General features: G+C 39.7%; 1 protein-coding gene and 1 pseudogene across 5 annotated transcripts in view; one reads left to right on the forward strand and one right to left on the reverse strand.

Annotated features, from left to right (window-relative positions):
* Rttn (rotatin) overlaps positions 1 to 2,085 on the reverse strand; it is a 167,375-nt gene extending 165,290 nt beyond the window's left edge. For 4 of the 5 annotated variants that reach the window (XM_032885546.1, XM_032885544.1, XM_032885545.1 and 1 more), the window contains exons 1-3: positions 1,860 to 2,085; positions 1,377 to 1,564; positions 256 to 433 (exon numbers count right to left, since the gene is read on the reverse strand). In XM_032885546.1, the coding sequence (XP_032741437.1) occupies positions 256 to 433; positions 1,377 to 1,564; positions 1,860 to 1,890 (397 nt within the window). In that variant the 5' untranslated portion in view covers positions 1,891 to 2,085. Of the gene's footprint in view, positions 1 to 255; positions 434 to 1,376; positions 1,565 to 1,684; positions 1,725 to 1,859 lie in introns of those variants that run through there. The other variant, XM_032885547.1, reaches the window with a different exon arrangement.
* Positions 2,086 to 17,139: 15,054 nt separating this feature from the next.
* On the forward strand, positions 17,140 to 22,140 carry LOC116884368 (annotated as a pseudogene).
* The last annotated feature ends 5,568 nt before the right edge of the window (positions 22,141 to 27,708 follow it).

The raw sequence follows: 27,708 nt of genomic DNA on the forward strand, positions 1-27,708 counted from the left end.
GACAGTCTGAATTTAATCTCTGGGGCCTATACTAGTGGAAAAGAGAGAACTGACTCCCACAAGTATCCTCTGTCTGTCCTCCTTAGGCATGTTGTAGCTGACATTCATCCACACATATACCCATATACATATATACATACATACATACATACATACTTCATACATACATACATACATACATACACACATACATACGCACACAAAAAAAAAACATAATAAAGATTTGAAGAGAATACAACACAGAAAAGCAGTTACCAATTTGATCAGGTTGGTAAGTGGCAGAACGTAGTGCAGGAACTTCTGAAGGAAGAATGAAAAGTCCATCGAGAATGCCATCAATCTCAGCCTGAATTGCTGGCTCCACATTTGGACGGAGCTTAGATAAGAACTCTACTGCACCAAGGTCAATCAAGTGTTGGACAGCTGGAGGATACTACAGTAAAAGAAATATTCTTGAGAATAGCCATGAACATGGAGATCTCTAAACTTCATTTTACCATAATCAAAACATAGCAGTTTTAGTGTAACAAATATTTCATGTTTTGAAATGCAAACTCTGCATTGCTGTGTTCTAAACAACTTCCATAAATCAAACATAAAGGAAAACAGACAAACTTAGAGAGACACATACTCAATAGAAAGAAGCCAAGACTCTGAGCACTAAAAACACACACTACCAATTCCCCTTTTACTTGTAAATGTTTTATTGCTAATATAGTCACTTAGAAAATGGGTTCCATTATATTTCATATATATGCATCATTGTACTTTGTCTTCCCATCACAGGAGCATACACACAATACACACACACTGGCTGGCCCCTGTCTTATATGATCCTTCCTACTTCCACGCCTTTCTTTTAAATATAAATTAAGTTACTTTTCTCTACTGACACTTTATCTTAGTCTCCTTACTGGAATCAAAATGCCAAAGGCATTAAAATTTCCCCATGAGAATTTTAATGACTTAAAAGACACTGAACATTTGACATTGGTCCTTAAAATTAAATTACTCTTAATGTAGACACAGAAATAGAAAAAAAATATTTTCATGAAATAGCATTATATACACTGTTAATTAAACGTATTTAAATGTATTCCTTTTAATACTGGAAATGTCTAATTTAAACGTGAAATATCAGGAAAATGAAGAAAAACGGGCGGCAAATAATCAAAAAAAACAGAATTAGTAGTTCTACTTCAAGGCATCGTACAATGTGAGATAAGCTATTATAAGAAATGACGAGCAATGTCTACTCAGATGAATTAAAATTCAACACCTCTGATTGTCTTTAAAAAAAAATTAATGCCAAGTATGCCTTTCAGTAAATGCTAGTTAACTTAGACCACAGTTGTTTCATTTCAAAATGACATTACCTTAACCAATCTGCTTAACAAGTTCAGAACCTCCTCTTTCATTGGGACGGACGGGAAATTGAACCATTCAAGCAAATGGAGAAAAAGCAACCTTTCCTGAATCAAGTCAGCACAGCAGATCAAGTTGTGCTCGATCTTGCACAGGATACTTTTGAGGGCGCGTTCCCTGATCTCTGTCAGCTGATGGCCTGTTAGAAAAGTTGGCACAAAATAATTTTATCTCCCGGCTCTGAAAAGATGAACCACTCATAACTTATTCTGAATGTGCTTGATCCCCCCAACCCCCTGAAGAGAAAGCAGGATGTAACTAAGCCACAGGTGCGCTGGATGCGGCCGAGCATTATACAATGTGAGCAAGGTCAGCGGGCAACTCTGCGCAAGCAGGGACTAGGAGCGGTGATCGCGCGACCGGGCCGCCGGAACCCAGCACTACCAAGCCAAGACGCGAGGGCTCCTCGGACCCTGGGCAACACAGACAGTTACCGAGCTTCCTGATGAGCCCCGCCAGAACCATCTCTCCACCACAATCTGTCGCCGCCGGAGAATTAAACGGTCGCGCCACAGAGTTCGTTCATAATTAATATCCTCCGGAAACTCGTCTGAAAGGAACAGAGGTTCCACGATGTCTACGCTAGCCACCCCTTGAGTAGAGAGCAGTAGATGAAATGTTCCCAATGCTTCTGTCACCACACAAGTTTACGATATCTCTTTGTTATTACGGCTGATTACGTATACCTCTGCCTCGGTCCTAAGAAGCCCAAGGTATAAGGGAGTCAAGAAGAGGTAGCACCCTCTTCCGTCCAAGTGCATGTTGGGAGTTGTAGTCTGGCTCAGCCCTGCTCCCTCCAGAAGTTCCGGACACGCCCCTTCGCCCCTTGGTATTGAGTTCCGGCTTTCAGACGCGGGCTAAAAAGCGGGCTCTTAGGAGCTGGCAACAGCCCAAGGCTCTGATGGGATTTGTTCAGACCGTGCCAGTCTGAATGTTTAGCTTCTAGAGCTGGGGTGGAGTGTGTGTGTGTGTGTGTGTGTGTGTGTGTGTGTGTGTGTGTGTGTGTGTGTGTGTGTGTGTGTGTGTGTGTGTGTGTGTGTAGTTGCTCTTCCAACTGTGTGTGTGTGTGTGTGTGTGTGTGTGTGTGTGTGTGTGTAGTTGCTCTTCCAACTCTCTTCCTGATTATTAAATGGCTCAAGCTGCAAAATGTAACTGAAAAGTTCAGCGTCTAATCCTAGACGCTTAATGCATAAGCAAGATCTCAAGAATGCATAAGCAAAAATCAAAGGCGGAGGGGAAGGGGGGTGACAAGAGAAAAGGGAAAAAAAGGAACGGCGTAAGAAGATTCTGTTTGAATGCTTTCCAAATGCATTTTCCATGCTTTTCTAACATACGCTGAAATGAAATTGCAAATGATAGTAAGAGATGACAAAGCTAAATTTATAAAATTATTTGCATTTTAAGGAACATTTTATTGTACTGGCGTTTTCAACTTCCTAGGAAGGGAGGGGATGTCAATCAAAATAGATAACTCATTCTTTTCTTGCAAAAGAGGAAATTTAAAAATCAGAGAAGTACCCATCCAAAGTCACACCAAATACTAAGACTAAAAAACTAGCTTTCTGTTTCGTCTCCATTAGAACAGTGCTGCGTGTGTGTGTGTGTGTGTGTGTGTGTGTGTGTGTGTGTGTGTGTTTTAGATAAACAAGTGAAAAGTGAAACCTGAGTTGAATCTTGGATAAATAGAAATGTACTAAGTCCAAAAAGTAGGATGAAGAAATATTTACAAGGAATAGGACTTTGAGGAAATGTGGCAGAAACAAGAAAGTGAGAAATTCAATGAGACCAGTTTATTTGGGAAAAGAAAAGGACAGAAAGGTTGCTGCTAGTTTCTAAGTATTTTCCATTTGGCCTTCTAACCCTTTTCAGCCCATGTCAGCTGACCAGTACTGATGAAAACACAGTGTCTTCTAATTCTTGTCCTTCTGGCTCCAGGCAAAAGCACAATTGTATGTGTAATCAAGACTCCACTTGGCTCTGCCTAAGACTGCTTAGCCAAAATTTAATTGTAGATAACTTCTTCCACCTCTGGACCAAAGAACCTCATGAATAATGTGCCAAGTAGAGCAAAAAGTAGAAACTTTGAAGGACATTACACAACTTCAGAACTGAGCAGTCAACCCGAGCACAAAGCATACATTTGTAGATTAGAACTGCACATGACCATGGGGGAAAAGAAATATCAACATAAGCATGTTGCCTTACCTTGACTTGGGAGAGATAACTATAAAAAAGCTCTGAGCTTTGCACTTAGGACCAATATGAACATTTTAATTTTATATGTTGTTGTTATTGTCAATTTTACATGGGTTAAAGTAAAATTATCCCTTCTCCAAAATGGTTGGAAGCAAATATATTTTGTATTTTATGGGTTTTTTTTTTTTTGTTGGTTTGTTTGATTGATTGATTTTGGAACATTTGTCTACACATAATGAGTTAGTTTGAACACAAGGCCCAAGCCTAGTGAAAATTTTTATTTCATATGTACTTTCTGAGCATGGTCTAAAGACAATTTTATACATTGTCTTGTGTGATCTATGTGATACATGTGTGTAATGTGTGTGTGAATGATGTGCGTGTGTGCACACACACACACACACGCGCGCGCACACACACACACACACACACGTGGGTGGGTGGTTTGCTGTATGGACAGGTTTCAGAGGCATTGTATCTCCTGGAGCTAAAGATGTTGAGCTGCCTGCTGTGGGTGCTGGGATAAGAACTCAGATGCTTTGAAATTCCAGTAAGCAAAACCAACTCCCCAGCTCTTTTATAAGACTTTTATATGTGAACGCAGGTTGAAGTGTGCAACTCTTCACAATAATTGTGCAACAGCTGTACACCGAAATGTCGGCTTTTGGATAATTTGGGATTTCTGATTTTTGAATTAAGAGTGTTCATCCTAAATGGTTTTTATAATCAGGCAAAAGCATTAAGTACTATTTACTACATTTGAAACGAATAAATTTATCCAGAATTTGACTATTGTATTGTATTCTATCGTGTTGACTAAGTATTGATCTGACCATTCTCCCTCAAAGAATCAATCTTCGGTTTCTTAACTCTGCTGTTTAAAAAGCACACACCCATAATAAAAATCCTTTCTATTCACTGTCGTTACTGTGGTCATGAGTATATCTGACTTTAGAAAAGTCTCACTTCCAATGTTTTCTGGTGTAAAAAGAAGGTAAGAGTGAACATTACTAAGATCCGTGAAGTCAATCAATGCCAACTCTCTCATCAAATCTCGAAGATGATCAGGGATGGGATGATCACCTACAGTCCTTTAATTGTCTCTTCATGGGTTGCCAAAAGGACTGACAAAGGTACCTTGACAAGGGAACAGATATGGTCAAAACTTGAATGTCACAGAAGTTAACTTGGTTCAGCAGGGTGGGAATTCCACACAGGCAGCTCAGGGATATTCTAACTCTCCAATACCTTATTTAGGAGCTAGCTGGGAGTCTGATTGCTCTGGATGGAAATCTCGAATAGGCAAAGGATAGCTGCCTTACTGCTGATGGTTTTGAACCCTTAAGTTTCAAGGACTTCAAAAACAGGTTTGCGATTGCAAAGTCATTTATCTGTGCAGCCACAGTCAGGCAACACTTTCAGTGAAAGAAAATGAGTGTGTTCTCTCCTTGTTTGTTCATATGGACCACATTATTGGCTTCAGGAGAATATCCTTTTCCAACTTCCAACAATTAATTGGAATATTTATTTATGAAAACAACATATAAAAAGAGTAAACAATAAAGATTCCTAAACAAAAGAGGCTCAAACCAACAGTTGTATAGAAGTTTTATTCATTATCTTCTGGCAAACCCATGTTCTGTGTGACTTTCAAAAAGTTACCCAAATGCCAGCCTATGTTATTTAAGAATAAAGGTCACAATTTATTAATAATACTGATCGCTAAGAAAAAATGGCTGAAGCCTGAGGTTTCATTCCCCATTTATGAATTATCCAAACCAAGCACCATAACTTCATTCCATTAATTCACACAATATTTAATTTTTTAAAGCATCATAAAATTCTAGCTTATCCTCCCAATATGAAAATAGAAAACTGATAAATATTTTATGCCATTTTAAAGTGGAAAGATCAGAACAAAAGATGATTACATCTCCTGGAGCAGAGCCTCGTGGATTTGAGTCTTGCTTCCATTGTACAGTTAGTTTCCACGTTTCTTAATTATAGAAATCAGAAATAAGTATGGTCATAATTAACTGGCTGTCTGAACCGATGCACCGATACAATTCTTGGGGAAAGAGTAATTTTTTTTCCACAAATGGGATAACTCAGTATCTACATGGAAGGGATGAGTAATCCTTCCTCGTACTGCATGGAGAACTGTCCAGTGTGTGCATTCTTAGTAAAACTATCAGCTCTAAATACTTATGATTGTGGGCTAAGAATTGTTTTTTTAAAAATTTCCTCATGTTTATGAGGACATTACCATGAAAACGAAAAGCCAAGTCCACAGAACATGAGTAAATATTTGCAAATCACATATCACAAAGAGACATGTTTCCTAGATTTATTTTTAAAACTCTTAAAACACAGCAATAAAGGGAACTTAACAAAAGTTCTACTTAAAAACTGCCAAGGATCAGAACAGACCTTTCCCCAAGAAGACATATAAATGACCAATAAATGCACAGAAAGACCCCGACATGAGTCAACAGGACAGAATTATACTCTAGCTGCATTAGAAAAGGGGGAGCATATTATTGCTGGTGTGAGTTTTGGAGAAACTAGAAACCTCAGACATTAATTTTAGAAATAGAAAGTGGTGGAAGGTCATGAAAAATAGTCAAAAATGTAAACAGAATTGCCACACAGCCTAGCAATTCTACTCCCAAGTATACACAAGCCCTCCTTGTCTTACACTCCAAAATAATTCATGCATCCTATATCTCTCACATTGTCATGAGAAGCAGGATGAAATATCATACTGTTCTGCTCCATGCCACCCAAGATGTGAGACACCTCTTTGTCTACACTTGCAGACCATGTTTACTGCCTTCCCACTCGGTACTTAGTAGCTACCTTGTTTACCAGATAAACTATTGCGGTACCAAAAACTTGTGGTTAAGTAAGCCTTTGAGCAGGCCTCCCGGGAGGCAGGTAGAGCTGTAGGGTGGGGCGCTATGGCTTCGGTTTTTCAACCACTCTGGTGGTGCTTGCATGCCTCAGAAGGAAGATGGAGCTCCAACATAGTGAGACTGAGCCCACTGGTGCTAGGCTTGCTGACTAGGACGGGTGCACAGGGAAGTCGTGTGTGTGTGTGTGTGTGTGTGTGTGTGTGTGTGTGTGTGTGTGTGTGTGTGTTTAATGCTCCAATGGATACAAAGGGAAGCTTGGAGGAATTGGTTCTCTCTTTCTAGTCACTGTATCCTAAGCATTAGACTCAGGTAATCAGGCTTGGCAGTAGCTCCCTTTCCCTGATGATCCTTCTTGCCAGCCCTCATGTCTCTTACAAATACTAATCCACTCCCATGGGTTTTTGACTTTCATGAACTCATAAGCTCCCAAAGGGGACGTTAATATATAAATGTGGGATAGGACACAAGCTGAAATGAAAAAGAGAAAAAAATGCCTAGACATTTCTCCGAAGATGTTATACAAATAAACACACACACACACACACACACACACACACACACACAAAGAGATCTTATTATTGAACATGACTAGTCTTTAAAGAAATGCATACCTAAGCCACAATAAATATCAGAAAAAGGAGCCCAATGTCACGGTGCTTGTGTAAGGCCCTAGGATAACCACTCAGTGCTACAGTATGTCAGCATTTTACACCCATCAAAGTAAACACAAAATAACAAGTTTTAGCAAAGATGTGGCAAAATCGGAAAATGTGTTCTTTTGAAAGGAATGTAAAATGATGTAGCCACTATGGAAAAAGTATGGCTACCTCTCAAAAGTATAAACAAACAATTATCATTTGGTTTAGCAACATCACTTCTGGGTATATACTGAAAAGAGTCGATACTTGTAAACCTCTGTTCTCAGCAGTATTATTCAAAGAGCAGCATGTGGGAGAAATTCGATTGTCAATCAGCAGATGAGTGAGTAAACAAATGTGGCCTGTATATATAAAATGAAACACTATTCAAACTTAAAATTGCATTCTGGCAGTGCTACAATGTCAGCAAACATTGGCCAAAATGGAGAATATCTTTGGTTCTGTCCTGACTTGAAGCCAGAAGGCCGGAAGGGGCCTCTGGTTCGGTTCTGGATTCTTTCATTTTTCCTGACTGAACCTTACTGCATAGAAGCCATAGGCTAGGCTGTTACTTAAAATGAGAGGTATCTGGAATGAACACCTCCTCATACTTCAATCATTTCTGCTCTAAGACCTATAAAAAAAAAACCCTTGAAAAGAAATTCAGTAGAACCCCATTTGCCAAGAGCCACTCCAGCTACACAGCAACATTGTCTTCCTTATTTCTCTTAAACTCCCCACCTAAAATCCTATAATAAAACTTCTTTCTAAAGTCAGCTCTCTGTGCCCATAAAATGCATTCTTAAATTTTCTATTGACTTGGTGGAAGCCACTGACCTGGCGGTAGTTTTTGTGTGACCAAGGGCGTGTGGCGTCCTAACTCTTGAGTGAAATCCCACCAAATCTAAGAAGTCTGCTCATACTCAGTAACCATCCCCTCCCCCCATTTCATCTCTACTTCTAGTATGTGAAGTTTTTAAAATAATAACTTCATAGAGACAGAAGACAGAATGTATGCAGGCTAGACACACAGGAAAGGTAAGAAGGTATGGGAAGAAAATGGAGCCTCTTGACCCAGATTTGTCTTACATTTTAGTGGCTAGCAAGCATAAATGTCAGCACAGATAGAAAACAAAAGTGCACTGCTATGAGGAACACCTGCAAAGAGACAGTGCTCCTTTTCTGAACATTATCTCAAGCAAGGGGATTAAAGCAGCTCATGAACCATGCTTAATTCCAAAGCATATATGACATTCAAACTTAACCATTGATGGTGCTTATCTTGTCCATAGACCTGAAAACCACAAAAACTGTCTAATATTTTAATTTCCTTTTCAAAACATATTTCATTATTTTATTTGTATGTGCATGAGTATTTTGCCTACATTCATGTCTGCACACGACCTGTGTGTGCATCTGTCCACGAAGGCCAGGAGAGGGTTTTGTATCACCTAGAGCTGGAGTAACAGATGGCTGGGAGCCACCATGTGGGTACTGGAAATTAAATCCATGTCCTCTGAGAGAACAGCCAGTGCTCTTAACCACTGATCAATCAATTTTGTTTTTAAAGGGAAATTCTTCTTCAAGATGTAGCTAGAAAGCGATTCAGTGGTAAAGAAAAGGCCAGGGACTCCTGAGGATGAAGAACTGTTTTACGACCAAAAAAAAACAGCCTTCAAGCTAAACTGTGATTGTTAATGATTGGGATGGTTAATATTGGTTAGTTTGACAGAATCCAGAATTACCTAGGAGCTAAGTATCTGAACACTCGTGTGCAAAATTATCAATATTAGATTAACTCTGGACATTCCTATGGAGGATCATTTGTATTAGGTTAGCTTCTGAGGATGCCTGTCAGTAGCTTTTGGTCTTGTGTTGCTTGTGGGTGACACCACTGCATGGACTGGGGTCCTAGACTGAATAAGAAAGAAGTGTGTGAGCTGTGCACAATCAGTTATCTCTTATTCCTGGCTGAGAAAACACCACCTGCATATTCTGTCTGTTCTCACTAAGATTCCCTGCCAGGGAGGATGGACTCTCCCCTCAAATAATGCCTCCTTCAGTTGCTTTTATCAGGATTTTACTGCAGCAATAAGACAAATAATGAACACAACAGTATATGTATTTTATAGGCCCACAAAGCTCCTCCCTCGAAGCCACACACAGACTTCCACTACCGAGCCTGCCTGCTTTCTTACTCTATTTTAGAAAGCACAACTTTCTTCTTCCTGAGCTGCCATTTTTGGTTTTATCCCCAATGAAACCATCCTCGTATCGCCTTCTAAGACCGTTCATATGAAACCAAGAACCTGCAATCGAGACCCTCAATCCACATGAATAACAGTTACAGTGTTTTGATTTTGTAAGAGAAAAGGGTTCCAGAAATCGGGGTCCTGTGTATGCAATGATATGCTTGTACAAAATGATGCTAAACCATATTGTCATTGCGTTGCAATGTCGGAAACATAGACAAACACTTATGTGATTTTCTAAGATGTCAGAGTTTATTAAAAATAGGCTCACAAGGTATGGAGCTTTCATTAGAAGCCAGATATTCCCACTTTCCTAGATGGCCTTGGCCAAGTAACACACTAATGGTCAATAGTTGATATGCTTTGGCTCCTGGCAGGTCACTCACCTGCTGTATTTTCCCAAGGGCTCTGGAATCAAGAATGAAAGACGTGCATGTGCACACACACACATACACAGACACATACACACACAGAAACACACACACACACAAACACACACACAGACACACAGACATACATACACACCAGCTAATTTTGATATGCCTTGACTAGCACAATGACTGGACACTTCTAAACCTCCCCACAGCTAGTACACACTCCCCTCCAATATTCCTGAATTAACATCTTTTAAAATCTATATTTCATCTCTGCTACCCCAAACATAATAGGGGGAGTGGCCCCTAGAACCACTTTCCTGGAATCTTACATGTTGGTGGGCCTTTAAGTCTATTCTCCTTGCTCCCCCATCATGGTGATTCTCGTCTCTCTTCCTTGGTCTCTTGCCTTCTCAATCTAAAAGCCCCATCTCAGTCTCCCTGCCCAGCCATTGGCTATAGGACAATTCTTTATTACCAATCAAAGCTAGCCGGGGGCAGGGATACTCAGCCTCTGGGAGTATGGCTTTTGGGATCCAAATTAAGACAAAGCATTGGAACTAATTCCCAAAAATGCATTTATTTGAATAATAACTATATATCACACACTACAGAACACACAGCAAATACATCTGTCTGTGTGTGTGTGTGTGTGTGTGTGTGTGTGTGTGTGTGTGTGTGTGTGTGTGTGTAGGATATAGAATGGCAATGAAAGATTTAAGAAGCAAGGGGATTTGAGGTGCTTTGGATTGGCCTAGAAGGACAAAGCTGAGAAGCTGATAGAAAATAAATAGAATCTCTAGGGATGAGATAACAAGCAGATGGGGTCTCTTCAGAGGCATTTCATTGCTGTTGCAGAGTCCAGCTACAAGGGCAAAGGTGCTAGGACCATCCAGATGGATGGATAAACAGGCTGATGGATGGATTACAGGTGTAAGTGAGCAAACAGTAAGGCCAATTAAGTAAGCCATGTCAATAGTCAAGAATGAACTACAGCTGAAATGGAGCTCCTAAGACAGTCAGTCAGCTCTTGACTCCTATGCCTGATATACATCCTGGGTGGTCAGATGACAAGAGCCATCACTAACACTATGCTAGGTGTTAACCTCTTTATAGGGTTCAGAGAGGGATCTAGATACCCTTTCCTTGGTCTAATATGCCTGATAAGTTCTCAGGCTTGGTTTTCTTTATATGATTTTAATAAACTCATGAGTCCCTCCTGTCCTAGTACACCCCCAACAAATGCATAATATGAGACTCTTCCAACATCCAAGAATAAACCATTATGCATCAGTCTGTGCTGCGTGGGAATTACCAGGCAAAGGGTGTCCTTTATGTATTCACCCAGGTGCAGAGTCATCCCTCATCCTCAAAATGGAGTCTGTTGGGGATGATAAGACCTGTAAAACCACAAGTTCATACAATTAGAGTAACTTAAGGGAGGACACAGCCCTATTTCAAAGTATATACTTTAAATGGGAAAGTTTGTCCTATATCCAGTAATGTTAAAATTTTGAAAGCCAAAGGAAGAAGAAAAACAAGTTTGCAAAGCAGGGAAAATGCCTGGTTACTTCCTACAGTGTCTTACTACAAGTCTGTGATTTTGCCCAAGGTGACCCTTTATGACTAACTAGTAGAAAAGAGAACATTTGACACTTAACTGAAATGGGGCTTGAGAGAGGTATAAGTGCTAAAGACATTCTCATTCAGGTCAAGAGCCTCAAGAGGATGCTCAGAATATGAGGCTTCAAAATGAATTTAGGGGTCGTACTTACTTTATTTTTCTTAACCCAATAGACTTAGATCTCCAACATGTCAGTCAGACCCTAACTTGTTTATAGCTTTCACGGATGTTTTCAGAATTGCACTCTTCTAAAGAGCAAGTCCATGGCTTTTAAGAGACTCATACAGCATTTTATCCACCTGCCAAAAATAAATAAATCTAGTCCACTCTGTTCTTTTTCACAGGAAGAAACTGAGATGTGAAGAAATGCTGCTTCCAGCCCAAGATCACAGAGTTAGCAACAGTAGGTTCTGCTTCCATTTTGCAAGAAAGTATTTTGGGTTTCAGGTGACTTCCCCCCATGGGAATCTTTCCATTTTTCAGAGCATGGCTGGAACCAGCTGTCCTTGGAACAAAGAAGTGGATTGAAAGCACCCCTGCCTGCACTGGTCCTGCCTTTCATGATTACAAGAGGAACTCTTTCATGAAAAAAAAGAGAGAAAAGTGCTTGGAATAGAAACAAAAGAATACAGGAGTTGCTTCTGGGGACAGTCGAGTGGAGGCACAGACCTAACTCTGGATGTCCTTGTATCTAAAGGACTCCCCTGGGATGGTAGCAGGAACTAGATGCATTGTATTCCTATCACAGTACAATCTAGATGCAGGGCTGGGCACAGCATGATCTGCCTTAAAAGGAGAGAATGAAGAAAATAGAGAGCGATTCACAGCAGGACCTTTCCAGAACAAAAGACAAGGAAGAAATTTGGGCTGAGCACAACAAATAGAAAGACCAACCAGCAGTCTGATAATGCAGGAAGCAGGCCAAGAAATTTGAGCCCTTTCCTTGGTGAGAACTAGCTGCATTTCAGTAATCAGATCCTTTCCCAGGAAAGCAGGTGCTTTGTAGACAACTGGTTCTAATGAGCACATATCAGTAAGACTGGCAGAAAACCTTACAGTGCCAAACCACAGAATGGTTAAATCAAATATGCAGGGGCCGAAGTGACTGAGTAAATGAAGGCACACTGCCCAGAAACTTTACAGGTTTCTGTGAGGTCTCAAAACATTATGCCAAATGATACAATGCTCAAAAGAAGTGTTAGCTAAATTAGCAAATTAGAATTATTCACTAATTAAATTGATCTCCCAACTTAAAGCAATGCTTGGTAACAAAGAGTCTATTCCAGATACCTAGGGAGCAATGGCACCAGCCAAATCAGACACAGCCTGAGCTAATCTTCCCCACAAAGTTATTGCAAAAGAGTGGGTTATGATTTCTGTAGATGTAAAACATACCATCTTGCAAAGAAACTAACCTATTTTCACAGAAAGCAAAACCAACTAAGCCACAAAGCAACAACAACAACAAAACAACTTTCATCTTAAAGAGAATAAGAGATAGTTTACTCTAAAGTAAAATTTAAGTGGCAATAACCAGAGAACATAGATTAAAATTACCCCGAATTCCATGTTCCAGTGGGGAAGCAGTTTCATAATTTTACAGGACAAAAAAGTCATTGCTTAAGGCAATTTAAAATACATCAGTGGATACATTAGAGAGGTTGTTACAGCTAGACGTGGGAGCTTTTCTATAAGCCTTAAATGTTATCTGATAACTTCAGTTTTAGGGCTGAAAGAAGCCAGTGGCCTGCTAAGTTAAAAATGTTATTAATCTGTTATTCACAGCATGTTAGTTCCAACAGAAGTGGGGAAGGAATAGCTGCTGGGGAGGGGCATGGTTCAGCTAGGTCAGCATGAGATAACCTCTGAAACAGCAACATTCCAACCTCTCCATTTCACTGAGTTCTAATCAGTAGATCAGCCTTTGTAGACACAACTTCTTTCCTGGAATTCTAGTCACCGATAACTAAAAACCCATCACAAACACGGGAAAGTATGGTTTGTTTTAAGCTTTTGGTCCATGAAGTGAACAATTAAAAGGTTATGGAGGAAGGAGAGGAAGAAAAATTAAGGAGACATGGGGAAAGAATCTCTCACCCTAAGATCTGTTTGCTACAGCCTGGAAGTCAAGAAAAATCAATTCAACCAATAAAACCAAGTTTTCCTACAGAGATAACTCTAATTTTCCCAGCGGCGTCTCAAACAATGGTGTTCAAACGGAAAATTAACTATTTATCATGAGCATGCTACGCCAAATGCATGAATAGACACATCTGTCTTTCCACAGTATCAGAATTTATAGAATAACAATAAATTCACAAGTTACGTCTGTCAGCTTCACTGGCAGGAGCTTGCCAACTCTACCGATTTTCTTTGACAGCTGGCTGAGCAAACATGACCTCTTTTATTCTAATCTTAACTATGAACATTAGCTCTCAGATTGCACATCACACATCACGGAGAAAATAGATCTATATCTGTGTCTATCCATCTTGGCTACAGAGTGGCTGAGAAAGGTTAAGGAGGAGACTACTGGGGGTCAAGGACTTCTGACGAGGCCTCCCTGGAAGGCAGGCAGGAGACTGGTGCAGACAGAGTGTTCCTACAAGGACTTAGATAAAATGTGAACAAGCCCAATTGAAGGCACTGGTTACAGAGTCAAGCCCAGTATCTGGGATGAGCTAAGCATAAGGAACAAGTAGAACTTCAGAAGCAAAGTACACAACTGTGGAGGCCACCGAGGCAAGGGGAGAACCAGACGAATGGGCAGACTCACAGACAGATAGATGAGAGTTCAGATAAGCCACGTGCACAGTGAGGACTGAGCTGAGATGAAGCTGGTGGAACATTTGAAATCCTCTGCCTGTTTATCCCTTGGTTCACACACTAAGTGGCGAGATACCAGATGTGGGCCATTACCATCATATCATTTGATGTTCTTTGTATGGGACCAAGTGAGGGGTTGCACCCGTGCCTTGGTCTGGTGTGTAAATAAGTTGATTTTCTGTAGCCAGCCTTTTTGGGCTACTTTACTGGGTACTTTTGTATTCCACCCTCCTTTACCCTCATTCTACCCTAATCCCTTTCAAGCACCCCCCCAACATTAGGTAAGGGAGAAAGAAGTTTAGAGGGGGAAAGATGCATAGATCTCTTTAGACTACTTCCTGCTGGTTGAGGCATTGAGTTCTTAGGGGCAAGTTCAATCAATCTGTGTCATTAGGATAGCTCCAACCAGCAATCCAGCAAACAGCAGTCTAGGAATCCAGCAACCCAGCAGTCTAGCAATAACAAAAGCAGCAAACCCAACAGCAGGAACCACCACCACCAGCAGCAGCAGGAAGAGCATCAGCCACCCCAAATCCTACACCTGGGATTAAAAGAAAAAACATAATCACATAACGTAACTGGGTTTTAAAAGAAGCCAAAATCCATGTACTGTTTGGTTGTGGATCTCTGCATCTCTTTCCATCAGTGGCTGTTGGGTGGAGCCTCTCAGAAGATGGTTTTGCTAGGACCTGTCTGCAAGCATAAGCGAGTATCATTAATAATGTCAGGGTTCTTGCCTATGGGATGGGTCTCAGTTTGGGCCAGTGATTGATTGATCATTTCTTCCCTCTCTGCTCTACCTTTGTCCCTGCATATCCTGTAGGCAGGACACATTTTGGGTTGAAAGTTTTATGAGTGAATTGGTGTCCTTATGCCTCCATTAGAAGTCCTGCCTGGCTTCAAAAAGTGGCCAATTCAGTATCCATATCCCCCCACCGCTAAGAGTTTCAGCTAGAGTCACCCCCATAGACATCCTGGGACTTCCCCATTGCCAGGTGTCGGGCACATTCTTGTTCTACAGATGCTTCCCCTCCCTCCACCCCGAGATGATCAGATGATTTCCATTCTCTCTTTCCCTTACCTCCCAGCCCACTCCTCTCCCACTCCATCCACCTCTGATATCTATTTAGATGGAGCTCTGGGAGTCTTGTGGAAGATTTTGGGGAAGGATTGAGGAACCTGAAGAGGATAGGAACTCTACAGGAAGACCAACAGAGGGGAGGCCCCCAGAGAATGTGTCACTAATCAAAGAGTGATCATGGGCTGGACTTACCTTCTGTCATGCACATATGCAGCAAATGTGTGCATTGGTTTCCTCAACAATTGGAATGGGTGCTATTCCTGAATCTGTTGCCTGTCTGTGAATCCCATTTCCCTCACTGGACTGCCTTGTCTGGCCTTAGTGAGAGAGGATTTGCCTATCCCCAGAGTGACTTGATGTGTGTAAAGGACATTTCATCCTACATACAGATGTTGAAGTGGAGAGATGTAGCATACTCTCTTTTCCTTAAATCTAAATATTACATCCCTTAAATTCCATTTACAGAGAAAAATCCTTTTAGATAAAAGGAATCTGTAAACCTGCTCATTTATGTTCTTAATTAATTTTTAAATTTTACTTAATGTTTAAAGTTTATTGTAAGCTACAGTCTTTCAACAATGTAATTAGAAAAATCATAATTACACACACACACACACACACACACACACACACACACACATGCATGTAAAGACACACATGTGACGCTCTTGAGAAACCTATTTCCATGCCCTGAGTGTATAACTCTTTAAGCTTCTTTCTGTGTGTGTATACTTAAGTCTAAAGTGTGTATTAACTTTTATAAGTGTTTGATAAATTTACTAACTTTGCTGTATTCTGACTCATCCTGAATTTTTTCTGTGGTTTGAGGATCCAGGTTTACTTGGTGGAGAGAAAGAATCTTCAGGCTATTGCCAGCAATGCTTGGCTGCTACCACACACAGCATGAGGTATAATAGATTGTTCTGACAGAATCGTTTTGTAGAATCTGAACTGGATTATCTACCCCATGAAAAATAAAAACTATTTCCTACAATGTCAAATATGCAGTTTTTCTGCCAATGATTTATGTGTGCACGTGTGTATGTGTACATGGGTTCCTGAAGTGTACATGTGTTGAGCAGGTCACTGGTTAATGTTAAATATCATTCTTTATTGCTCTCCATCTTATACGTAAGACAGCATCTCTCAGTGAATGAGGCTTAAGTAACTGGCCAACTAGTTTCATTCTCCTGTCCCAACACTGGCATTATAGATATGCATGGTACTGTCCAACACTTATATAAGAACTGGGGATGAAGACTTAGGTCCTCAAGGTTGATTACATAGTCAGCTTTTTACTCAACTGAATATTCTTTCTAAACACTCCTGCCGATACATGTTAAACAACGATATATTACTATACTATGTACCATACGAGGAAGCAAATTTCACTTGGAATTTAAAAGAAACTGAAGATTTCTAAAGAAGAAAATATAAGTATCATTTTATTTTATTGTAAGTATACATGGATGTTTCATAAGCTGCTTTGCAATAGACACAGCAAAGTTCTTGTAAGGTTAACACATCAAAGCTGACATCAGAGTAGCTATACTAATAGTTTCATAAAATAGATATACAATAAACTACCAAAGACTTCACAAACAATCCCATCTGACAAGTTTTAAATGCTTTTTTAAATTTGCATTTATATATAGGTATCTGTGTGTGTGTGCGTGTGTGTACATGTGGGGGGGCACTAATTATTCCAGAACATGTGTGGAGGTTAGAGGGCAACCTCCAGTGATTGTTCTCTTCTACCATGGAGGCTTAGGGAGAGATTGAACTGAGGTCATCAGGTCTGGCAACAAATGCGGGTACCTTCTGAGTCATCTCACAGGCTTCTGGTGAGATTATTTTAACGACCAAATAAAGCAAAGTCATTGAATTTTCATAAGTAGTATCTTTGGAGTTTTCACTATCATTCTCATTAAACTAGTTATTGTCATGAAAAGTTTTTGATTTTTTTTTATTTAGTTACAACCCAGCTGTCTGCCCCCCTCCTAGTTCCCCCTTGCACAGTTCCTCATCCCCTTCCTCCCCTCCTTTGTCTCTGAGAGGATGCTCCACCACCACCAGGCCTTTCCCCTCCCTGGGGCCTCAAGTCTCTAGAGGATTCTCTCACTGAGGCCAGACCAGGCAGTCCCCTGCTATATATGCGTTGGAGGGACCCAGGACCAGACCCTGTATGCTGCCTGATTGGTGACTCAGTGTCTGGGAGTTCCCAGAGGTCCAGGTTAGTTGAAACTGCTGGTTTTCTTAGGGGGTTGCCCTGCTCCTCAGCTTCCACTTCCATTTCCACTTGTTAAACTTCTTGAATTCTGTGGGTTGTGTTCTGGGTATTCTGTACCTTTTGGCTAATATCTACTTATTAGTGAGTACATACCATGTTTTGGGTCTGGGCAACCTCACTCAGCATGATATTTTCTAGTTCCATCCATTTACCTGCAAAACTCAGGATGTCCTCATTCTCAATAGCTAAGCAATATTCCATTATGTAAATGAACCACGTTTTGTATCTTGATGTAACTCTTACCAAGCAAGTAAAAGATCTGTAGGACAAGTACTTCAAATCCCTGAAAAGAAAGAAAGAAAGGAAGGAAGGAAGGAAGAAAGAAGAAAGAAAGAAAGAAAGAAAGAAAGAAAGAAAGAAAGAAAGAAAGAAAGAAAGAAAGGAAGAAAGAAAAAGAAAGAAATCGAAGAAGGCCTCAGAAGATCGGAAAATATCCCATACTCATGTATTGATGAAATTAACATGGTGAAAATGGCCATCCTACCAAAAGCAATCTACAGATTAAACACAATCCCCACCAAAATCCTAACACAATTCTTCACAGACATGGAAAGAGCAATTCTCAATTTCATTTGGAAAAACAAAAACCTCAGGATAGTAAAATCAATTCTTAACAATAAAAGAATTTCTCGAGGAATCACCATCTCTGACCTCAAATTGTACTACAGAGCAATAGTGATAAAAACCACATCGTATTGGTACAGAGACCACTGGGAGAAAATTGAAGACCCAGAAATAAGCCCACACACTTATGGATACTTGATCTTTGACTAAGAAGCCAAAAACATACAGTGGAAAAAAGAAAGCATTTTCAGTAAATGGTGCTGGTCTAACTGACAGTCTGTAGGTAGAAAAGTGAAAATAGATCCATATTTATCATTTTGCACAAAACTCAAGTCCAAGTGGCTCAAGGACCTCAACATAAAACCAGATACACTGAATCTAAGAGAAAGTGGGAAAAAGCCTTGAGCTCATTGGCAAGGGGGAAATTTCCTAAATAGAACTCCAATGACTCATGCTTTAAGATCAAGAATTGATAAATCAACTGAAAAGCTTCTGTAAGGCAAAGGACATGGTCAATAAGACAAATCAGCATCCTATAGATTGGGGAAAAAAATCTTCATTAACCCTACAGAGGGCTAATACCAAAATATATAAAGAAGTCAAGATGCTAACTTCCAAAACTATAAATAATCCAATTTAAAAATGGGGTACAGAGCCAAACCAAGAATTCACAACAGAGGAATCTCAAATGGCCGAGAAACATTAAAAGAAATGTTTAAAGTCCTTAGTCATCAGGGAAATTGTCAATCAAAATGACCCTGAGATTCCTCCTTACACCAATCAGATAGCTAAGATAAAAAATTAAGGCGACAGCACATGCTGACAAGGATGTGGAGAAAGAGGGAAACTCCTCCATTGCTGGTGGGAGGGCGAGTGATTACTCTGGAAATCAATCTGGTGGTTCCTTAGAAAATTGGAAATTGTTCTTCCTGAAGACCCAGCAATACCACTCCTGGGCCTATACCCAAAAGATACCCCACCATACCACAGGGACACATGCTCCACGATATTCATAGCAGTCTTATTTGTAATAGCCAGAAGCTAGAAACAGCCCAGATGTCCCTCAAATGAAGAATGGATACAGAAAGTTTTTGTAAGTGTTTAAAAGGTAGGAAAATAAAAAACTTTTTGACTCTTGTTTCTGTTTATTCATTTCTCCAGCCCCAGGTTTATAATGTGATGGTATCTTTACTTTTACATCAAAACTACCTTCCTGTAGTCTTATATTTCATTTTAGTAATAAGTTTCAATGTTATGTCCTATATAAGTGGAATATCATAATAATCTATGTGTTGTATATTATTGATTATAGCAAAAAGTAAAATATTTGAGAACAAAATTTAACAAAATAACTTCAGAAGTTACATATTTGGAATCACGAAATATAATGGGAAGATATATTAAATCCATGGCATCTTGATATTTTGTTTGATAAATTGGAAAACATTGTATAATTCATATGGGAATACTCCTAAAGTGAGCTGCATATTCAAAGTGCAAAATTACATCAACCTTCAGAAGTAGACAAAAATGATATTAGGATTCACTTGAAATGTCATAGAATCATACCAGCCAAATAAATTTTGAAAATAAATTTGAATAAATAATATACAGTTTCACAATCTACTATTAGGCTATAGTAATCAGAAAAATATGGTGCTGCTATAAGAAAGTAACCAGAACAGACTAATGGAATCATACTAAGAGTCTGAAATTCACATTAAGATAAAGAAAAACTTGGATTCAACCAACTTTGACAGAACTCTCTCATGACCTGTCTCTTCATCAAATAGGTTTTGTCTGTTCTTTGGTTTGGTGTTTTGATATGGGGTCTCTGAATGCAGCTCAAGTTTGTTTGAATTCATGGCAGTCCTCCTGAATAATCTGATAAACTGAGATGTATGCCACAAAGCCTGGCCTACTTTAAGCTATATAACATTTTTTTAAAGATTTATTTATTTATTATATATAAGTACACTGTAGCTGTCTTCAGACACACCAGAAGAGGGCACCAGATCAGGGTGGTTGTGAGCCACCATGTGGTTGCTGGGATTTGAACTCAGGACCTCTGGAAGAGCAATCGGTGCTCTTAACCACTGAGCCATCTCTCCAGCCCACTATGTAATGTTCTTAAAAAATGATCTTTTAGAAAGTTTTGGCCCTATTATTTGAGTGATTTTTATAACTGAACCACTTAATTCTTTTCTTTTTAATATGGCTGTTGTGGTTGGTTATAGAATTCCCATAAGTTATTTTTAGAGTCAGTATAAAGTTTAGATAACCAGGTCTAAAAACTATCAGCACATAAAATTGTTTTAAAAGAGAATGCTGACACCAAAGATTTAATAGCAATGGAGAGCGTTATGTTCATCCTCTTTGAGAATTAAAGTGAAGCTCAGAGGAGAGATCCCAATGGATTTGAGGCCCAACCTCTGAAAAGAGACTTGTCCAGTAGGGCCAGAATCTGGACTTCTGAGAGCTGGCTGAGCCTACTGGCTCCTGTGTGACTGTGGATTTGAGTCCATTCTTCTCTGATTAGAAAACAGAAAACTGGATTCAATTCACTCTGCCCATCGTTTACTATGCTCAAGTGAAGTACTGCTTGGGTAATTAATATTCACAGCAAGAGGAGCAGATGGGAAGTCCACAGGAGAACTCCCTTCTTCCTCGAGGCCACCATTCAAACCTTTCTAAAGAGAGAACCAATGTAGTAAAGCAGAAATGCAGTTCACAGATTCCTGGTCCCCACATTACTAACACCAGTGCAAAGTATGGGTCGGAGCTAGAGACACTGGTACAACAGCCCATCAAACAAAGCTATGCAATCTGAATATGTCTTTACTGAATCATAGCTGGAAAATCTTCACTGACACCAATGCTCAAATCGGAACTAGAATATTGATGGCCACGGTTTTATTTCCAAGTGGAGAAAACAAGTATTCGAATTTAGGTGACAGCAAAAAAGGCCTCTCACAAGGGATGAGGTGCCTCTTCTCGTAAATAAGGAGCCTTTTCTGAGTATCCAGTTAATGGTCAATGCCTTATTCTTCAAGTGCACATTATAGTTCATGGCTAGACTTAAGTGAAGTTTGTGGTTCCTAGAAATCTATTAAAGATGACTCTCCATTGCTGTATGAATTTTCATCTCTATTCCATGGGAGATACAATATACCAGTAAATTCTTTACTCAACTCTGTCCCCTGATGTGACATGTGACTGAGAGTGACCTCCATTCAAGACATTATTATTCATGTTCTATCTGATCATTTCCAATAGTAAATACCAAGGAAATCATACCACTATCATTAATCACAGATATATAGCTTGAATTTTTTATATAAGTAGAAATAAAGACACTATTGAGGTTGTAATATTTCATCAAAACCATGGAACGTTAATGAAGCCCAATAGACTCTGACTTGTAACACAGCCTAAGCATAAAAATTCATGTATCACACTGATTAATGAAAACACAGAGTTGTGGAAATACGTGCTATTCACTGAGGTAACATCTCACCTGTTTTAATTTTAATGAGTTTTATATCATATTTTAAAAGCACACTAGGGGTTCTTGTCCAGTTGAGACGTCTGTAGCTGGGGAGTCAGTGAATGTTGTCTCTTCCTGTGTGAACAAGGTGTGGACCAAAGCAAACTACGTCCCAGGGGCCTACAGAAAAGTGGTGGCTTCTCAAGTCCCCAGGAAGGTGCTCGGCTCCTCCACCTTTGTCACGAATTCTTCAGGTTCATTGAAAAAAGCTGAAAATAAGTGTGCTGGAGGGAACCCAGTCTGTGTACGCCCAACTCCCAAGTGGCAAAAAGGCATCGGGGACTTCTTCAGGCTGTCCCCTAAAGATTCTAAAAAGGAGAACCAGATTCCTGAAGAAGCAGGAAGCAGTGGCTTAGGAGAATAGCGTGTCCTTTGCAACCTGATCACAGAGATAATGAAAATGAATAAAACTTACTCATCTGAATAATGTCTTCAGTTTGCTTACATATTCTAGGATGTAAATTTGGGTAAATGAGTTTGTCCAATTGGCTTGTTAACAGGCATTTAATTGAAAAAATGAGGCTAAAATTTAGCTATAAAAGTGGGGAATTTTTATAATTTGTAAATTTGAATTACATGCTTGAATTAATGTCATATGTTCTTTCTTTTACCTGTTATGCTTCTTCCTAAACCCAACATTACATGATGCTCTAATTACTAATGTACTGTCTCTGCTTAGATTTTATGGGCATTGATTATGGAAACAGTGCCATATTTTTATGTGTTCGTGCTTGTGTGTTTGTGCCACAGTGAATTTTGACTTAGTCTTTTTTACATTAAAAAATTCAATATTTAAAAAAAAGCACACTAAAACTACCACAGTACGATAAGCTATAAAGAAGAACTAATTAATTATCCTAGGTTGTTACAAAATATTATGAAAGTCAGACTAGAGAAGTAGCTGAGTACTTAAGGTCACTTACTACTCTTGCAGGGGACCTCGCTGCTCTTGCAGAGGATACTAGGTCAGTTCTCAACACCTACGTAATAGCTCACAACAATCTTTAACTGCCGTCTTTCTGGCCTTTATGGACATCACACATGCACCATGCATACCTCTCCACCTCCTATACACACACAAACAATAAATTAATTAATTAAAAATTAATAAAATAAAAACTGAGTCTAAGTGGTAATAGATTAAATATGCAAGAATTTTTTTTACCATGGCATGAAAAAAACCTATTAATAAACTATACACACTAAGAACACAGTGTTGTGGTGTGTGTGTGTGTGTGTGTGTGTGTGTGTGTGTGTGTGTGTGTGTGTGTGTGTGTGTTTTGCTTCAGATCAAACTCAGGATCTTATGCATACTAGGCAAATGTTCTACCACTAAGCAACACTCCCAGCTTAAATATAATCTTAATAATGATGTTAAATAGTAAAAGCATTATAGTTTGAATCAGAAATGTCCCTCACAGTCTCCTGTTTTGAATGCTAGTTCCCTAGCTGGTAGGGCCATATGAAAAGCAGTGAAAATGTTTGAGGTGACTTATCTTACTACAGAAAGTAGGTCAAGGGCATGATCTGAATCTGTCCCTCCCACTCTTATTATTCTATCTATTAGGTTCCTGTAGTTCTACTATGTTCCTATGTAGTTCCTGTTTATGATAAGATGAGCTTCCTCTTCAACTACATGCTTTCTCTGCCATGATGTTCAGCTTTGCCTCAGTGGACTAATATGAAAGTGAAGATTACTAGAGTCAACTAAGCTTGGAAATCACACCCTGTCACAGTGCTGAAAGGTCTGACTAATGCAGGAGGACTGTGGTGGTTTGGATGAGAATGACCCCATCAGCTTGTATATTGGAATGGTTGGTTCCCAGTTGGTAGAACTGTGTATCATTAGATGTGGGGTTTTAAGTTCAAATGTTAAAGCTATTTCTGTTGGCTCTCTCCCTATGCTTGTGAGTCAGATACAAGCTCTCAGCTACTGCTGTAGCACCATGCCTTCCTGCCTGCCTGCTGTAATGTTCCTTATCATAATGTTCATGAACTCACCCTCTGAAATTGTAAGCCTCCTGACTTGGTTAGGATTTTAATGCTGTAAAGAAACATCTTTACCATAGAAACTCTTTAAAGAAAACCATTTAATTGGGACTGGCTTATAGCTTCAGAGGTTTAGTCCACTATTGTCAAGGTAGGAAGCATGGGCAGCCTGCAGACAGACATGATATTGAAGAAGGAGCTTAGAGTTCTACATCTTAATCTACAGGCAGAAGAAGGAGGTGGTGTGCCACACTCGGTGTAGCTTGAGCATAGGAGACCTTAAAACCTGCCTCCACAATGAAATACTTTCTCCAACAAGGCCATACCTACTCCAACAACGTCACAATTCCTAATAGTGCCACTCCCTATGGGCCGAACATTCAAACACATGTATCTATGGGAGTCCCCTATCCTTGTTAAATGCTTTGTTCTTCTAGGTGCCTTGGGTATGGGTGCTTTTGTTATGGCAATAAAGAGAAACTAAGACAAGAATTTCTCTGTTCTAATTGGTATGTCCATATTTCAACTACTTTATATGTTAGCAGTAATAACCACATTTATAAATCCATCCATTAAGGCATTTTACTAATTCTTAGCTGATAGGCTCAATAGTGGGTTTCATTAGAACATTTTAAAACATCTATGTAATTGTACTTTGTTCTTATTTTTCCCCAATTATCCTCATTCATCCTTCTTTCCCTGCCTCCAGATCTTGTTTGTCCCCCACTATTCATCTGTTCATTCACTGTCCCCTTCCATCTAATTCACTTTATAATTACGTTTTTCTCTCTTCGCATCTCTAGTGTGTCCTCTCTTGCTCTTGTTCTCTCTCATGAATATTTGAATCTAGATCCTTCATATGAGAGAAAGGATGCATTTATTTCTTCCTGAGCTGAGTCTGGCTTATTTCTCTTGTCATAATATTTTCTACTTCCATTTATTTTCAAGCAGATGTCATAAATTTCGTTAAGTAAAAGTCTATGTCATACATGTATTTCCTTTCTTCATTCATCTGATGATAGTTAAGCTAGCTCCATAAATTGGCCGTTGTGAACACAGCCATGATAATCACAGATGTGTGGGTTTCTCTGATATGGAAGGTTCTGGTTTCTTTGAAGACTCGGTTGTGTCATGTAACGTTTTCCTGGAAGGGGTCTTGTGAGAGATCACATGATGTTTTTCTGGAAGCTATCTTGTGAGAAGATGTTTTGCTGAGGCAGACACTTGAGAGGGCACTTCATGTTTGGAAAGAGTGCACTGCTTCTTGCAATGCTTCACTGCTCTTCGCTTGTCCTGACTTTATAGAAAGAAATGCACCAAAGAACTTCCTGTGGTATTTCAGTTGCTTCTTGCTGCTTCCTCTGACTTGGCAGAGTCTGGTGGTTTCTGCTGAATCAAGCTGCAGCTACTAATTTGTGTTTGGTGTTTGCTATTGGTTTGGGCTGCTGATATCCTGAAAACAAAGACTGAAATAACCCCAAAGAACTACTAAAATAGGTCCACAATCCATTTCCTATTAACCTTCTTTCTATCCTACTTCTAGTAGGTGTGCTAGATGAATAGTTGAAGCATTGAAGAACTCTGATTAAAGTAGTTTTTAAAGGATCTAAGCCTATAAATCTCTGTAGTAGTACAGTGACTTAGATTCTTTGGGGAATATTCCTGGGAGTGATACAGATGGGCCACATGGCAATTTTGGCTTTTTGTTTATTTATTATTTTCTTCTCTTTCTTTCTTTCATTTTATTTTAGAAAACTTCAGATTTATTTACATCTTAGTTGCACTAATCCCCAACCACCAACATACAAATGCTCATTTCCCACCTGAATGTTTACTGACATTTGTTGCTACTAGTTTCCTTAATGATAGAAATTCTGAAAGGGATGATATGGACTTTACAGCTTTGAATTACATTCTTCTGTTTGTAAGCATTACTGAATCGACCAAGAAACATGCCTTTGGGTTGGTCTGAAAGTATTTCCTGGCATAATTAACTAAAGGGTAGGGGAAAACCAGTCTCCGGAGTGGTTAGTACCTTCCTATGGCAGCCTCAGGTATAACAAGGTCCAAGGGAGAGTTAGTGCTGCTTCTTGCCTGCCTTCCTTTGCTTTCTGCTGATAAATGTGTCTATCCTAGTGTTTTGCCAATAGCTGCCTTCACTAACACCAGAGAGTTTCTTTTTTGACTTTCTAATACGGGCTAAAGTCCACTAGTCCTTCAGCACCAGACTGGGGCTTACTGAAGCTGTCATGTATAAACCTGAAAGATTGCTGAGAGCAATCCAGATAAGGCAGTCTGGCTTGTGAAGCTTCAAAGTAGCATAGATGCTATCTTGGCAGTTTAGTTATGCTTTCTATTAAGAATATGCGACTTCCTGTCATCTGAGATTTAAAAATTAGCTGTGACTAACAAGAGACCAGCACTACTGAAGACCAGCAAAACCTTTGCTTTACTGGGACATTCAGTGTTGCTTCTCTGGGATTGATTAAGGAGACTGGAATCATTGAAGAGATTTTTTTCTGGGGAGTATTTCCTTAGGTTCAGCACACAAATGAGTAGTCCAGAGAGGTAAGGGAAAGGCTGGCAGCCAACTTAGCAATACATACTAGTTCTGGTGGCAAGGAAGCTCCAGGACTAAAGGGGTCATGGAGAGAAGGTGAGATTTGGTACATGTTGAAGGAGGAGGGTTCTTGATGTGAGACCAGGATAGGTTACTGCTTGTGGTACCATCTCAGTTTCAGTGGAGACTGTAGAAGGTTAGTGGTACCAGCATTGAGGAATGACAACCAAGAACAGAGGTCTGGCTTGTGAAGCAGGAGGTAGAAATGGAACTGAATTGAGTCTAGGAAACAAATTGTACAGGCTGTGGATGTCTGGAGCTGCCCAAACCTTTTAGAACCCAGGAGATGCCCCATAAGATTGGGAAATGTATGTAGAGATATTTTCTTGATTCATGATTGATGTAGGAAGGTCCAACACACTGTGGGTGGTGGTGCTACCCTTGGGCAGGTGGTTCTGAGTGATATAAAAAAGCTGACTACTTGACCTATTGGGAGCAAGTCAATAATAATCCAAGTTCCTTCATGATTTCCATCCATTTCTTACCTCTATATTCCTGCTTGAGTTCCTGCCTTGAGCTCCCTCAATGATGGGCTTTAATGTGGAAGTGTAAGATAAAAATAAACCCTCTCATCCTACAACAGATAGAGGCCTTATATCCAAAATATACAAAGAACTCAAGAAGTTAGACCAGCAGGGAGACAAATAACCCTATTAAAAATGGGGTTCAGAGCTAAACAAAGAATTCACAGCTGAGGAATGCCGAATGGCTGAGAAACACCTAAAGAAATGTTCAACATCTTTAGTCATCAGGAAATGCAAATCAAAACAACCCTGAGATTTCACCTCACACCAGTGAGAATGGCTAAGATCAAAAAACTCAGGTGATAGCAGATGCTGGCGAGGATGTGGAGAAAGAGGAACACTCCTCCATTGTTGGTGGGATTGCAGACTGCTACAACCATTCTGGAAATCAGTCTGGAGGTTCCTCAGAAAATTGGACATTGAACTACCTGAGGATCCAGCTATACCTCTCTTGGGCACATACCCAAAAGATGCCCCAACATATAAAAAAGACACGTGCTCCACTATGTTCATCGCGGCCTTATTTATAATAGCCAGAAGCTGGAAAGAACCCAGATGCCCTTCAATAGAGGAATGGATACAGAAAATGTGGTACATCTACACAGCTATCAAAAACAATGACTTTATGAAATTCGTAGGCAAATGGTTGGAACTGGAAAATATCATCCTGAGCGAGCTAACCCAATCACAGAAAGACATACATGGTATGTACTCATTGATAAGTGGCTATTAGCCCAAATGCTTGAATTACCCTAGATGCCTAGAACAAATGAAACTCAAGACGGATGATCAAAATGTGAATGCAGATCGGCTCCTGAGAGACACAGCCAGAATACAGCAAAT

Source organism: Rattus rattus, chromosome 15 (assembly GCF_011064425.1).
Source record: "Rattus rattus isolate New Zealand chromosome 15, Rrattus_CSIRO_v1, whole genome shotgun sequence".
Lineage (NCBI taxonomy): Eukaryota > Metazoa > Chordata > Mammalia > Rodentia > Muridae > Rattus > Rattus rattus.